Raw genomic sequence first — 16,227 nt, 5'->3', positions numbered from 1 at the left:
AAATGCCGTGTGTGGACACACACACACACACACACACACACACACACACCAGAGACTACAAAGGGTTTCTATCCACATGATAAAAAGAGCACCTTCAAATCAGATCGGAAAATACCAACAGCTTCGTTTGCATAGTCCCTACGCAGACACTTCCCACAGCTGGAACCCCTCTGGTTATGGATAGGCCAGGACTGAAGTCCCCATCCGGTGTCCTGGATGGAAACCTGGTGCCCTCCTGGCATCTCCTTCATCCCTCTTGTCCTGACAGGGGCGTGCTCTGCCCCATGAGGGATGCCACGGCCTCCTTCCCACACTCTCCTTCATGGATCCCACTGGCCTTCTTCACTCACTCCCTAGGCAGCACTAACCCCTGTAGGAACCACTGCCACCCCAATTACCCAGCTAGTAGTGCACATGTGTGTATACACGTGTGTATGTGTGTGTGTGTGAGTGTGTACATCAGTGCATCCATGGAACACCCCCCACTCCTTGCTAGGCCCACACCCCTGGGCTTCTCTCAGAACCCACTACTGCAACCTGAATGTGTCCTTTTCCAACAGGGACCCAACACTGAATTCCCATTTTCTGGTCCACCATTCTGACAGAGATGATGGCGAGTCTGCACACTAAGGGAAGAGGGGCCACTGCAGCCTGTTCGGCATTCGCTGCAATGCCTGCCACATGCAGATGCTCCATAAATACGTGCTAAATGAAATAATGGGCCCATGGGCTGGGCACCGTGGTGCATGCCTGTAATCCCAGCGACTTGGGAGGCTGAGGAAGGAGGATCACAAGTTCAAGTGTAAGACCCTGGGTTTGAACCCCAGGACAGCAACCAAAGCAAACCAAACCAAACTTAAATATATCTATAGCATCAGGACTTATCATTGAAAAACTGCATTTTAACCCACAAGGAACCATTTCATTTTTTGTCTGTCTCTGCCTGGTAATCAAAGGTCATGCGCCAGTCTGGATTCCCAGCACTTGTAGCACTTAATAACACTGGGCACTTTACAGAAGTTGCCAGGGGTGTGCCTAGGGACAGATTCAATTCATATGTATTAAATTAGCAAGTTTTAAAAGGCCACACAGATACTTGAGGTTTAGTGAAGCAGATGAAGGTTATAAGCAATCATGTGACCTATAGGAAGAAAACCACTAAGCCATTAACTGTAGAAAAGTGAAAGTAGATGAACATGAAAGAGAGAAATGCTGTTTGTTGATAGGAAGGCCACACCCGATATAGGAATCCTATTCTTAATCTTACGGCTTTTGCTATTGACAATATTTGTGGGGAACAATATAACAGTGTGCATCGAAAGTTTTAAAAAAAGTTCATACTCTGGCCTGATAACCTTACTTCTGATAATTCATCCCAAGGAAATAATTTAAGAGGAGGGGAAAAGTCATGTGCCGGAGGATGTTCATTACAGCCTTATGTAAAATAATTGAACATAATCAGTTGAATAAGTCATGGTCCATTCACTGGACAGAATATTCATTGATCTTTAGAAGGATAACTATGAAAGACACGTAGCCACATGGTAAGACAGATGACCTAATACGGACTTGAAAACACTGCAAACGGTATGTTTGTTTTGATTGCAACTATGTAAAAGATGTGTAGATGCATAAGAAACAAAAAGGAATAGATGAATTTGACATTGTTTTTTTAATTTCAGGGAGGGAGATTAAGAGTATGTTATTCATTCAAATCACTACATTTATTTAAGCTTTTAAAATACTAGAACATAGCAAAAGCCTGTATTGAATATTGGCTCTTAAGTTGAAGAGTTGAATATACCTTTTTTTTTTTTTTTTTCACCTGAGGTATTGAGGATAGAACCCAGGAATGCTTTACCACTGAGCTATATCTTCAGCCCTTTTTATTTTTAATGTTGAACCAGGTTCACTAAGCTCCCCAGGCTGGCCTCGAACTTGTGATCCTACTACTTCAGTCTCATGGATTGCTGAGATTATAGGCATGCGCAACTGCAATCAGCCTGCGGATTCTTCTTGATATAGAGTTACAGCACAACCCACCAGACACGGCACTAACCAACAGCCCCTTCAGCCTGAGCAGGATCATTCCCAGGTCCTCCAGTTAGAATTTGATCAAGAGCAGCCCTACCCTCTTCTATTGCTGCGTTTGTACACAGTAGGTGAATAGATGAGTGGATGGGGCGAGGGAATGAGAGGAAGTGAAGATTAGGAAAGCATTTCATCACCAGGACATTGCATGTTGGTATACAGCATTGGTATAGTTCTAGGAAGGACCAGGGATCTATTTTTCATGAATCCGTTTAGCTCCTGTCAACCTCTTTTACTTTATGGGGTAACTCAGTGTGCTTCTGAGCCCTGGTCTAGTATTTTAGTACTAAGGGTTCTTTATTCTTGCCTCTGCAGATGAGCCCTTGGATTCTGGAAATCTGTTGCAATGGAAAAAATGCAGAACTTGGAATGGGAACCCGATTCAGTTGGCTGCTCTGTTGATTAGTTCAGATTTGAGACCATTATTTAGTGGTTGCACAGCCTTTGGAATGGTGACCTTATCTTCTTGAAAGTTATTTTCATCTGTCTATAAACTAAGAGAATACACACTCTGCAAAGTCATCGGGAAGACACTGTCCTGGTGAAAAAAGACATCTCGTGAACACCAGCATCCTCTCCTGCCCCCCACTTTCTCACTGTCGCAATCACAGTCTCAATTAAAATGTAAAGCCACGTGGGGCTTCATCTCAGATGAGACAGATTCTCTGGGCCAGTGGGTTTTCATCTGGGATGGGTTTTCTACCAGAGAATATTTAGCGATGCCTAGAGATGATTTTGATCGTCACAACTGGTACGTGGGGTGGGTGCTACTGGCATTTAGTGGGTAAAGGATAGGGATATTGCTAAAGTATCCTTCAATGCCCGAGGCTGCCCCACACGGGAACATTATCTGGGTGGAAATATCAATAGTGCTGAGACTGATGAATCCTACACTTGACTAATGTTCTATGAGTGTGACCAGCTTCCTGAGGATCCCATGACACAATCCATTCCATTCTGCACTGTGTGTACGTGTGCACGTGTGCATGTGTGGATATGCAGTGGGGGTGGGGAGGAACTCAGGGGGAAAGGGTAGGAGGATACTAGGAGGGGGCCATTTCCCGCAGCCTCCCTACACAGAACACCTTCTTACCTCCCAACTCTTTGAAGCCCGGTTCAAGCCCTCTACCTCTGTAACATTTTCTCTAAACACCCAAGAGACCCAATTCTCCCTCCCTGACCTCTCCAGATTTGGCGGCTGATCTGTAACTTAAACTGTACACACCCCAGGAGGCCCTGCCTTCTTATTTCACACATATGCCATATAGGGGAAGACCCGAGCAATTAGGATTCACACCTTCTTGCGGTGCTTTGCAAAATGGCGAAGGGAAGTGAGCATTTGTGTTGTCCCAGCTCATCTCTGGGTGAAGGCTGTTTTGAAACTTCTTTTGAAAGTGGCTGCTAATGGACTGATAATTGGTTTCCTGGCTTCCTTAGGAAGTGTGAAGTGCTCTGCTAGCCTGTCAACAAAGCATCCCGGACTGTGCAAGCCACCCTCGGAGTTATTTGTATCTTCCTTCCCACGGTAGCTCTGATGGTAGAGGAATGACGGGGGGCTGGGTGGAAATGGCGCTCTGTCTTTGATAAGGATGGGTAAAAATGGGCAGAGCTGCTGGAAGGGGGAGAATGTGTGCAATCTGGCCAAAGCTCTCTCCCCAGGACAGCCGACTGGAGCACATTTCCTGGGGAGAGGCTGAACCACTCTGAATCTAACCCTTGGCCTGTGGCACAGGGTAGACAGCAAACATCACTAAATGGATGGAAAGTGGTACTCCTTCCGGGAGATTTTGAGCAGTGGTCCCTGGAGACATGAATGAACTGCATAGGACGAGAGAGCAAGAGGAAGAAGTTAGTTCCATCTTTTCTTTCAAAATGCTTTTTCACTGTGAGATATATCATCATCCCGAAAACCAAGGTGGAAAAAGACTGTCTACCGAGTATCTACTACTGTGGGGGCAGCTCAAAGCCCACAGAATGATTATGAAGTCTCTGCTTGCTACAGAAAATGTTTGGAAACATGAAGGAAGCGGGTTATTTGTACAGCCTCGACTGGGCAATTCCCCAGTAAGGAGCTGTTTTGAAGAAAATGTTTCAAGAGAAGAACAAATGCTCTGCTTTGCACTTCTTTGGACAATTGTTCAAAGAAATTCGAGCCATTAAAATAGTTTTCCCAGTCCCCTTCTTAACTCCTGAGAAGAAAACAGCAGTGCTGTTTGCTAAGTATTGTATTAATATTTATTGTCACTAATGAGCGGTAAAATTCAGGACATTTATGCTGACTTTTGCTGAAGGTAGTTTTCCTGGGTGCATTTTCAAACACTCAACAAAACATAGAAGATAAGCTTACTATTTTGTATTTTATAGGCATTGATAGATGTTGTCCCTTTTCTATTGACCACACACTATGATATGTTTAACCCAGAGTGCAACTGTCCCTCTGTCCAAGCATGGCCTGCTCTGTGATGATCCACTTTATGGGGTAGTCTCCAAGAATTTGTTGTGGAAATGTGGTTATTTTCCCCCCAGGAACATGATCCTAGAGGCTTAGAAGCTTCTGGAGCCAGAGTGGAGTGTTGCCCTGCTGGGCAGATCAGGAAGCCCAAATCCAAGAGGAGATGCCCCGGCTACTGTCCAGAAGCTGAGCTAGGACCGAGAATCAGTCTCCAGATTCGGAATCCAAAGTTATCTCAGTGTGCCAGGGCTTCCTTATCACTACCAATTAGATGGCGAGCCCTGTGAGGTGAAGCTGAGAACCTCTGGAAGCATCAGCTCAGAGGCTGGGTACTGAGCAGAGGGCAGACAGAAGGCGATTCTCATGTCCGTGAACCGCAAATGTGGCAAACGTGCAGAGTCATGGGGACAGCTGGCTCTCCCTGGCCTCCACCAGGAAGCCAGCATCCCTGGGACTCTGAGTAGTTGAGTGACAGAAGTGCCCGGGGATGTCATCCTCCTCTATCTCAAAACTGTCCAGCAGAAGAAATGCCAGCTGCCCCCACCAAGCCCCTGCCATCCCTGCACCCGAGGGCTGCTCCACAGCTCTTATCAGCAAGCTCAGGTCCCTTATCCTTGCTTGAAACCACAGAGAGCTCCGATTCCTACTTGTGGGGACAGCTCTGTCCTCTTTTCTTCTCAGCTGCTTGCAAGCAGTGCCCAGCTGGCTGGAGGCTGCCAGCCCTGCTCCTGGAAGCGAGGGCCTGCGCTCAAGGCTTTCTGCCCTTAGTGAAGGTTCAAGAAGAATGTTCTCAAACTAACTCCTAAGAGGCAGTGGGTTAAGCGAATTCTTGGAAGACTCCTGTGGCCCCAAGGGGCATTCTGCTTACTAGCTGCATCTCTCTGCCTGTGGGGTCAGGGAGTCAGTTCTGGTCCTGAGGACCTGGCTGACTCTTCTTCCCGCTTCCATCCTACCTGCTCTCAGTCCCAGGTACTCGGCCCTCTCTTGGCTCAGTTCTGCCTGCCTTGCTATATCTGGATGGACTTCAGACATTAAGCCCCATGGTCCCTGGGGCTCCCTTAGTCTGCAACTTTGACTTCTCCAGCCCTGTCTCCAGCCAGGGTCTGCAGAGCCCTGCTCTGCTCAGTCCTGGCTGAGCCTGGTCTCTGCAATGGTCAGTCTTTGTTCTTGCTTTCCCTGAGCTTCTTCCCTCCTGTCCTCATGGCTCCCAGTATTCTAAGAGGCTGGTGAACACTATTTTCCAGCCACAATGGAGAGCTGAGGTGGGCAAATGCCCATACAATCTAAAATTTTTTTAGCAAGGGTGATTTGTTTGATATGTATCTAAGAGTGGTTTAAACTTTATAAACCTCTGAAGAATTTTCATGCAAACAAACTCACAAGTCATCAAAAATGCTCTGTCAGATAGATTCACTTCTTTTGTTTGAAAAGTATAATCACTGTGGTACAACCTATTTGCCAACTCACACACCCTCATCGTTGGAGACCCCGACAGTCTCCCAGTCTTTTCTTCCCCAGCACCAAGGGGCTTCCATTCTCTGGTATGCAGAACTCTGAGGTTCTGAGTTGCCCACCGAGGTGGGAGAGGATCAGAGGGTCAGGCTATCCGCCCTTCTCTGAGAGAAGCCCACTGAAAGAACTGGAAGAAGACAGGGGCAGGGGCAAGGGTTGGGAGAAGAAGAGGTGACAGCCTGGAGAAGCTGGAACCTTGGAATTTCTGGCAGATTCCATGTGTGCCTTGCTTTGCAACCCAGAGCCCCTCACACTTGGGATCCCACTGTGACTGAGATCCCACTGTGGCTGAGGACTTCCAATATCATTTGCGCCGCAAGTATGGCCAGCCCATTGGAGAGGAAGACAGGCAGAGGGCTTCCTTGTTATCGCCATTCCCACTCCCAAAGATCAACAAACCGAGGGAGCCGGAGCCCCCATCTGTCCCTAAAAGGGACAAGAGGCAGCAACTGTAGGATACATTTCATGTCCTGCAAGGCTGTTGTTTCCCACAGCACCCGGAGGCTGGTAGAGAATCTACCACTTACAGATATGCCAGTCTTTCCAGCCCACCTGATTGAGTGGTGTCAGTGGCGGTAACGAGGGTCAGTAGGAAATGTCTGGATCTGGCCTTGTGGGCCATGCTCACGGGACTCTGCCTTGCTCTTAAGGATCACCCGGGAGGGTAAGATGACAGTGAAGAAGGCCCTGAAGGTCAAGAGCAATCGTTCTCAAGACTGCAGTCTACAGTCCTGCCAGAAATGAGGAGCCAGCCAGCAACGTTCTGAGGATCGGAAGAAACCAACCAGAGTGGCGCTGTGGGCACACAGTGCAAGGTGCCCAGGGATGGGCCCCAGGGACCAGCTAGGAAACGGGCCCTGCCTCTTGGTGGGGACCCTGCCGTGGCTGCCTCCCGCTCACTTACACACGCAGCCTGGCTTCTTAGCCGACCACTGGTTATTCTTTTGGCACGTGATTGCCTTCTGCCCCACCAGCTCAAAGGCAGGCTGGCACTCAAACTTGAGTGTGTCACCGTGGCGGAACCGAGAGCCTTCCCTCCGGCCGTAGGCAGGGACGCCGGGGTCGCCGCAACTGCCCTGCTCGATCTCTGAAAGACAGGAAGACGAGAAAACAGACAAAAGGTGACTTTCTACCTCTCCTGGAGATGCAGGTGCACATGTCACGTTCCGCTGCCCTCCTGCCCAGAGTCGGTGCTTGGCGTCACACAAGCAGACATTTAACGTTCTTACAGGGGACGGGATTCATGTCTGATGGCAGCATCCAGCCGGCCTTCCTGCTAGCACATGCCTGTGACCCTGGCTCCCCCTGAATTACCTAGAGCTCCTCATTCAGGGGAGGTGGGCCCACATTCTTTGTGGCTTATCCATCGCAGGGGTCCCACAGTTTGGGGACTTCCAGGCTGAACTTGACCCTGCATCTGATTACAGCTGTGACTTGATGGATCTTAAGCACAGTCCACTTCTGGGCAGTAAAGCCGGCACAGATGAGGAGGCAGTGGACACTGCTGCTTGCCACTGTCTCAAAACAGAGACTAAGTGAGTCTCCAGATTGGCTGCCTTCCTAGATAGCAGTGCTTCCATGAAGATTTTCTTTTTAATCCAATTTGAGACAACAGCAGGTAAAATGAAACAAATGACTCGTTAAGTAAACTTTTAAAGTTCACCTGAGCCAGCAGCGGTGATTTCAGCCTGGGAGTGGGGCCCCTGAGACAGTCCTGGGGGCCTGGACTCATGGACATGGCAGGCGACTACCCAAGAGTTAGCTGGAACCCAGGCAGGTGCTTTTGCAGGAGACTGTCCTGGTCACATCCCTGGGGTTTCTCCGGAGTCACCCACTTCCACCCACACTGTGCTCAGGGCTGTGAGAGATGAGGGGGTGTGGAGAGCTGGGGAGGAGCTCTGTCCCTGGGAGGAAGGTGCCCTATAGCAAAGACGGGGTGCCAGATGGCCATAGCAGTTCTGAGACGGGGGAGAGAGGTGCCTGGAGTCCCTAGAGGAGTGGTCTGGATACCTTCCCAGGGTTCCCAGGCCAGAAGGACCCTGCCTTTTCTGTAGGCATCATTATGAGCCGTCAGAAGCCAGTCTTGGAAATCGCTGTGTGTGACTGACAGGTTGATCGTGTAAAAGCTTTCTTGCTACACGGTGAGGTTTCTGTGGGCTGATCGGGGTTGCTCCTCCTCGTCCCAGGCTCTGCCATAGATGGGTAGGCTCTTGAATGTCACACTCATGTTAACCTCAATCACCAGGCCCTCCAGCTCTCTGCTGAGAGGGGCAGGACAAAGCATTAAGTCAAATGTCAAGGGTCCTAGAGAAGGGGTGTCTGCATGACCGTGTGCTGGGCCCAAGGAATCTCAGGTCCAAGCTGGCCCACCCGCCCCTCATCTCACATCCCTTGGCTTCACTTTCCACACATCTGCTGAAATGCTATCTGAGCCCTGCTTTGAAGCTGGCTTTGTGCACACTCAGGGTTGGGGTAGGGGATTCACTAAGGCAGTCCAAGGAAGGTGGCCCCTTGGCTCCAGGTCCCAGAGCTCCTGGCATCTGGAGGATATGAAGTAGGGACCCCTGTAACAAGTTGACCTGGAGAAGCAAGCAGCAGGCCATCCCGGTTCCGGATGTCCCCAAACATGCTCTCTGGGGATGAAGCCCCAGGCATGCCAGGACTGTAACCGCAGGCCTTTGAGATCTGGGGAGACTTCCTCAGCATTTGGAGACAGAGCTGGGTGCTGCTGATCGGGGTGGGATCCAGATTTCAGGTTTCCTAGTGAGCCCCAGCATACTGTAGAAGACACACATGGGTGGTACCTGTGTCCACATCCCTGCCCTCAGCAGCTAGTCTAAGGCCGTGATGGGGACAAGAGGGCAGGTGTCCAGGCAGGAGAAGGCAGCTGCCCAGCCCCCTCCACCACTGTGTGGGCACCGTCGCGTTCACCTGATTTCTCCTCCCCATCAGTGCAATCATGGGCATATCATGAGTACCTACTGTGTGCCGGCCCCTGTGCCCAGCCCTTGAGATCCATCACCAACCCATGAACAGATAGGGAAATGGGATTTAGGACACAGGGATGGTGCTTCGGGAACACCAGGAGAAGCAGCTGACTCCGATTTGGAGGGACAGGCTGAAAATGAGGTTCAGGGCGTGAGGCTCACAAAGCTTTAGGAGTCCCGAGGACTCAGTAATCATGACGACTAAGTCTTAAAGCAATCTAGTTTTTCCTTAGGAAAGCACCACACATGCATACAAATCCAGCCCACAATGAAGACAACTACCAACATTCAAAATAAAGACTGAATCTGACCTTGCACTTGACTGAGTCACCTTTCCCCTAGACCTGCGTTTGCTTGAGACTGTCTTAAAGTGTTGAGATTGTTTTATCAGGAATATTTTGCATTAATCTTGATTTTTAAAAAAAATTTCAGTATTATTTATCTTAATGACTGAGTTTTTCTCCCCTCACCCTTAATCTTTGTGCCCACGGTGTGTGCCTCACCTGACCCCAGTTCCAGCCCTGGTTTAGGGACAGTTTCTTGGAGAAGCTGAGGCCTGAGGCTACAGAAGGGGCCCAACAAGGTGAAAGGCATCGCAGGTGAGAAGGGGGAGGGCGCTTCAGGTGAGGGGAAGAGCCCAGGCCAAATCCCAGAGGTGAGACTGGTTGTAGGACTGCGGAAAGGCAGCGTTAATAACCACCTAACTGTTATTATCAGAACTCACTTCGAGTTATGTAACTAGTAACTCCAGCACTGATTATTTGTCAGCAGCCACTGTGAACACTTTACATATATTGGCTTACTTCATCCTTACAGTAACCCTGAGAGCTGGGTACTATTTTCTCATTTTAAAGGTGAGGAAACTGAGATGCAGAGGCTTCATGTAATTATCCAAGGCCACAGAATGAGGAGTGTGCACGGCTCCAGGGTCCTAATCCTGTGCCACGCTGCAAGTTCAAGTGCTTTCAACAGGGTGATGAGAGGTGAGGCTGGCACAGGCACCTATGGGCAGGGCCAGTCCATGAATGCCCGTCCCCCTACATCTGCTGAGGAGACTGGCTTTAGATGGTAGGCAGCGTGCATCAATAAAGGATTTCATTCTGTTTAGCATTTGATATTTTGTATGTGAAAAAGGTCACTCTGACCGCTGTCTGGGGCAGCCAGGGGAGGAAGAGAGAGCATTCAATCACTCCACAAACATGGGAGTGTCTGTTTAGTGTGAGCCACCGTGCTGGACATGGGGAGTACGGGGACCAAGGCAGATGCAAGCCCTGCCTTCGGGAGTCTTGATACTAATGAGAGGCTCGTGGTAGTCTGGGAGATGCGTCAGCGGTACCCTAGGCTGGGCATGGACAGAGGTCTGGAGAGAGGCAGGAAGATTTGGGAGATTTAAAGCAGGACAAAGACATAGGCCATACCGAGAGTGAGGATACAGGGACCAAGGAGGGGCACGGGTCTGGGCAATGGGGGGGTGCTTGCACTGAGATAAGAATGCAGGAGGAGCTGCAGGTCCGAATGCTGAAGCGTACTGAGTTTTGTGGTGCTGGCGGAATCTCCAAGTGGAATTATCTAGTAGAAAGTAGCTACATGGGTCTTAAGGGTAGAAGTCTGGTCTAGACGCAGCCACATCAATGTTCATAGCAGCTCAATTCACAGTAGCTAAGCTATGGGATCAACCTAGGTGCTCTTCAGTAGCTGTATGGATAAAGACAATGTGGCATATACACACAATGAAATATTACTCAGTCATAAAGAATGAAATTATGTAATTTGCTGGTAAATGGATGGAACAGGAGGCTATCATGCTAAGTGAAGTAAGTCAATCCAAAAAAACCAAAGGCCGAATGTTCTCTCTGATATGTGGATGCTGACTCACAACAGGTGGGCACGGGGAGGGAGGAGTGGAGGTTCACCAGATTGGAGAGTAGGGGATGGGGATAAGAAAGGGAGGATGGGAATGGGAAAGACAGTAGAATGAATCAGACATAAATTTTCTATGTTCATATATGAAGACAGACCAGTGTAACTCCACATTGTGTACAACCACAAAAAAGGGAAGTTACATTCCATGTATGTATAATATGTCAAAAGACATTGTGCTGTCATGTATAACTAAAGAGAACACATAAAAAATAAAATAAAAGGTCATTTCACACATGCACACAAAAGAAGTCTGGTCTAGAAATACAGAATTTGGGATTCAGCTCATCGGTGGGAGAGTAGCCATGAGAAGGATAAGCCCACCCAAGGAGGCTGAGGAGAGGTGCCCAGGACAGGACACTAGGGAGGCTGCAGGCACAGCAGCATGGTAGACCCAGTCCTGGGGGAGCGGGTCGCGGAGCTTAGAGAACGGGCACTGAGCGGGAGATGGGCGGGCGCAGTGCTGCAGGGAACTTTACGGAGGCCTGGAAGTAGGTCAGCAGGAGGGGTCACTGCAGATGCTGGGAGGAGTGGACCCAGGGTCACAATGGGGCCAGGGCCCCATGGGAGAAGAGGAGGATAAAACAGGGAGAGAAGAAGACCTTCCAAGGAAGAATTCCTTGACAATGAAGGAAAGAGGATAGCAAGAGGCTTATGTCCTTGGGGGTAGTTACAAATGTTTTTAGATGGAAGGAGCTTGACTGGATTTCAGTGCTAGAGAAGAGCAAAGGGAGGAGGTGGGGAAGGAAGTGGGGGAGCCCCAGGGGGGAGGGCCCGGAGAGCTGGGGTTGGTGGCATGAGGCCCCAGAGAAGGCAGGGGGCGGGGACCCCGGCATGCCGAGGATGGCCTTAGTGACCAGGAAGGACTCCTTCTCTGCCGACAGGCGCGAACAGGGAAGAGGTGGCGGCAATGGGTTTTCATGCAGGGTGGCAGGTTGGAGGGGTACTGGGTGACACAGGCTCTGTGTTAAGCAGGGCAGGAGGCCTTGGTGGCAGTCATGGGGGCAAGGCCTTGATGTCAGCAAGGAGGTCTGCAGCAGTCACTCTGGAGAAGAAGAAACTGAGGCAGGGTGGTCGGCCATGCACCTGTGGGCCGCCGAGGGTGGGGAAGACTCGCTTGTACGGGCAACCGCTAATGGGGCTGGACCCCTAGTCCTTGTCCCAAGGAACCTGCTGTGATGGGCTCACACAGACTTGAGGCCACTGTGAGGAGCTTGGCTGAGTGACAGTTGAGGGCCTTGGGCTGAAGAAGGAAGTGAACAGAGCAGGAGGCAAAGGGGGAGACCTTGGTCTGGTCACTGTCACGGAAGGATGACAAAGGGGGAGGGGGAGTGACGGGTGAAAGAGCCAGGGGACAAAAGGCCGCAGAGCAGAGGCTCTGATGACAAGGTCCAGCTGCAGCCAGAGCAGGGTGCCCTGAAAGGAAGCGAGAAGGTCCAGGTGGGAGACTTGGAGATGTCAAGACTTGGAGTAGAGGGGACGAGGCCAGGGCAGCCATGAGAAGTGGCAGAGTGTGAGGCAGCAGTGGTCCAAGGGGAGGGCCACACAGCTGGAAGGGCGGTGGAGAGGGAACTCCGGAGCTTCTGCCCAAAGAGGAAGTTCCCGGGGAGGGCGGGATGAGCTGCAGGCAGGAGAGGGGGAGATCTGAGGGGAATCAAGGTCAAGGGAGCATTCCCAGAGAAGTCGCCTCCAAGAGGCTGTGTTCACTAGAGAACCCGGCCTGGGAGGTAGGGAGGTCACAGCAGGGTGGGCTGAGAGGCTGGGCTCCTTCAGGGAGGTGGAGGTGGCTGGGGCTTGGCTCCTGTTCCTCCGACACCCCTGTCCTGGCCTGTCCTCCCTCAGATCTCAACAGCCACCCCTGTGGGAACACAGGGACCAAGTCCCTGCCCTCCTGCACAGGACTCCCTGTGCTCTGCTGTTCTGCCTGAGAGACACTTGACCTTGGCTCTCCTGGCCAAGTGCTGACCAAGCCTGATGTCAGGACCCAGAATTACAAGTAGGTAATGGAATCTTGGCTTGGAGGAAAATCACTCATGCAATTTCCTGCTTTCCGGTTTAATATAATTCTAGTTTATAAGTCTCTCTCTCTCTCTCTCTCTCTGCCTTTGCCTACCAAAAGCAAGCAGGGCAGCCTGGGACCAGTGCTCCTGGTACCTCAGGGTTCCACCAAGGCGGGGTCCCCAGGTTCACTCTCCGCCCCCTCTGCGGTTTTACCTATGCTGTGATCCACTCCCGGTCTTCTCTCAGGTCTTTCAACTTCTAATACTACATTGGAATCCTCTTTTACGACAGCATCTGAACAGAAGGCACTGCTTCGTGTCTCAGTGAATCCACCGGCTATGTGATGTGCTCCAGCGAGGGGGGAGCCAGGAATCCCCGCCAGGGCTGCCATTGCTGTCTCTCCAGACAGCGGGACTTCACATGTCCCTTCACATCTCCACGGTCCCCTCGGCTGGAGCTTCCTCTCCTCCCCTGCATATGGCGGCTCTTCACACCGACAGCCCTTACTTCCTGACCATGCATCTGAGCTACCGTCTGTTTCTTTTCTCTCTTGGCACCCAAGAGAGGTTGGTTGCCCCTTGTGACCAATGAGTCACCTTCTCATCCAACAAGTATTTTGCTGGTTACTGCTCCAGAGGTTGGGGCTACAGCAGTGGGAATAAAGGGCAAACATCTGTTCTCCTTGCATTAGCATCTCGGTGGGCAACAAAGACAAGATGACCCCCTAACCTGGCCCCCCTCACTCCCAGGGGCCTCCTTGTTTCTTGTCTCCCGTGCTCTCAAGGAGAGCCAGGAATGGAGGCATTGGCCATGTAGTCTGGATCACAGGCCACCCAGCACTTTGACTGGAAACCAGAGACTGTTCTGTTAATGCCCGAGTCCAGCTGATGTCCATTGCATGGGAACTGCCAAAGGGCAGGCTAAGCACCCAGACAGAGCTGCCTGACCTTGGCCCTGTGCCTGGAGCCCTCAGGGTCAGTGGGTGTGGCCATGAGTCCGCTGCCATGAGGAGGGAACGGAGGAGGTGCAGACCTGACCCACCACCTGGAGGACAGCAGAGCAGGCAGCTCTGGCCTCTGGTTGGGAGCAGGGGTCAGGCTTTCTGGGTGTCGTCTGAACCAGAAACCTCAGACTCAGGCTGAGTCCACCCTCCCGCTCCTCTCCCTCGTCTGGGCCCCTCCTGCTCCACATCCTGGCACCCTCCGCGCTCCCTCTCTTCTTTCACTGCCTGGACTCAGCCCCACGATCTCCCACCTGGGTGACAGCGGCCACCTGGTGGCCCCTCCCCTCCACCTCTCCCCTCTTGACCACACTTAACAAAGCAGTGAAGGTCACTCAGAAACAAAAATGATTACACTGTCCCCTCCTCATGATCTCATGGCTTCGTGAAGCCCACAGTTGAAAACCCTAACTCCTGAGCAAACCTTGCCTCCCCCACCCCCATTTTCAACCCTCCTGGACCTTGAGATCACAGCCTGAATTGAGTGATCTGGAGGCAGGTGAAATTGGGCAGTGGTGACGAGCAAGGACCTGCAGTCACGAAGTCCTGGATCTGACACTAAATGATAGTCCTGGGGACATTACTTATCCTCTCTGAGCCTTAGTTTTGCCACCCGTATAATGGAAATGGCAATATTAACACCGCCTTAGAGGGTCACCGTGGGCCCGAAGTGAGTTTATTTGTATGAGATGATCGCCAAAGTGTCTAGCACATGGAGCCCAGTAACTAGAGGGCGTTTCCTCATTGTTCCTGGGGCTCTCCCAGGGCTAGAATTAGGCACCCACTACCTGCACTTCCTCAAAAGAAACCCCCTGCTTGTCTGCCAGCTAAAGAATCATCTTCTGGTGTCAGTGCAAGCGCATCCAAAGTGGGTCTTCCCTGGAGTCTCCCAGCAGCCTCGGGGGTCTTCCTCTCCTGCTCTGGACTCCAGGAGGTTTCTGCCAGAGCTGAGGGGCTGCCCTTTGGGGCGTGCATTTCTCCCTGTTACATGGTGAAGTTTCTTGAGGGCCCAGACTATGTTTCTGAAATGTCTCTATCCCAGCTTCTGGCAGACTGCCGAGCACAGAGGGGGCACCCAGTTAGTGCCAGAGGGAGGGCGAGGGGGGCAGGAAAGGATGGAGGGCAAGAAGCAGGAACGGGGAAGTGGAGAACCAGAGCGTGGTGTCTGCAGCAGTCACACTCACTGTGGCCAGAAGTTCAAGGGACGGTGAGAGAGATGAGGCCAGCGGGTCCCTGCGGGACTGAAGGAACGACCAGTGGGTCGCTAAGCTTTATCACGTGGGGCGTGGGCTCCTCAAGGCCCAGTGTCTACCTCCAGAACCACGTCCAGTGCTGTCTGCATTCTGAGTGCTCGAGACTCAATGTTCAGTTAACACACAATCCTAGCAATTGACCAGGACAAGTGTGCATCAGGTTGGCACCCTGGGCATGCTCGGATCGCTTGCCTTTCCTTACAGCCACATCCCATTCTGATTTTCTACTTCTGATGCTGGGAAAGGAACCGGGAGATGAGAAACGGCACACATCTCTCTGCACACGAGTCTCATGAATGGGACAGAGGTGCGGATGGATGAGATGGGTGACGTTCTTCCCCCGTCTCCTTCCTCCACAGTTCTGTCTTAAGTCTCTTACTGGCTGAAGGAGGTTGGGAAACAGTGGCGAATATGGACGTGAAGAGCACTTAGGTTGTTTCCAAGCTGTCTTCAGCTTTAGCTCCAAACCAGAGCTTACTGCTGTTAAAAGCCCAAGCACTTAGGGTAGATCTCACTGACAAGTCACCTCCTGCCAAATGCAGTGCGCAGCAACCTCTGCTGTTCCCCAGCCCAGTCCTCAGGGGCCAGAGCAGACTGGATCCTCCGGGTTTCCTGAGAGGAGGCAGCTGCTGCTTCTCTCTAGTTAAACTTTTGTTCCCGCTGACTGGAAAATGCTTAGAGGTGTCGTGGAAACTCAGTGAGTATCTTAGGAACATGCCAGGTGTCATTCTTGGCTGGAGCTGGAACATTCTGGCCTCCTGACTTATAGGGACCAGACAAAAAATAGAGGCACCCTGAATAGAGGAGAGGCTGAAAATGACCACGTGCTTGACATCTGACAAGAAGAAAAGCAGGGCCAAAGGGGCGTGGAGTCAGTGGTGCAGGTCTGCCGTCCTGGGCCTCCTTCCGAGCCAGCCTCCACCTCCACCTCTCTTAGGAGGCTCACGGGCTCCTTAGAGCTCTATTGTAGAGAAGCGGGCACTGTATGCAGAAGGCAAGCCTCGGCTTTCT

At 51.3% G+C, this 16,227-nt stretch overlaps 1 protein-coding gene across 1 annotated transcript in view; it reads right to left on the bottom strand.

The window, feature by feature from the left end:
• Positions 1 to 16,227, bottom strand: part of Csmd2 (CUB and Sushi multiple domains 2) — a 553,852-nt gene that overhangs the window by 222,933 nt on the left and 314,692 nt on the right. Inside the window, 1 exon segment of the mRNA XM_047516471.1 lies at positions 6,960 to 7,142. Coding sequence (XP_047372427.1) covers positions 6,960 to 7,142 — 183 coding nt within the window.

The sequence above is a fragment of the Sciurus carolinensis genome, chromosome 1, assembly GCF_902686445.1.
Source record: "Sciurus carolinensis chromosome 1, mSciCar1.2, whole genome shotgun sequence".
Taxonomy (NCBI): Eukaryota; Metazoa; Chordata; class Mammalia; order Rodentia; family Sciuridae; genus Sciurus; species Sciurus carolinensis.
The sequence above is the reverse complement of the archived record's forward strand: the minus strand, read 5'-3'. Positions and strand labels throughout refer to the sequence as shown.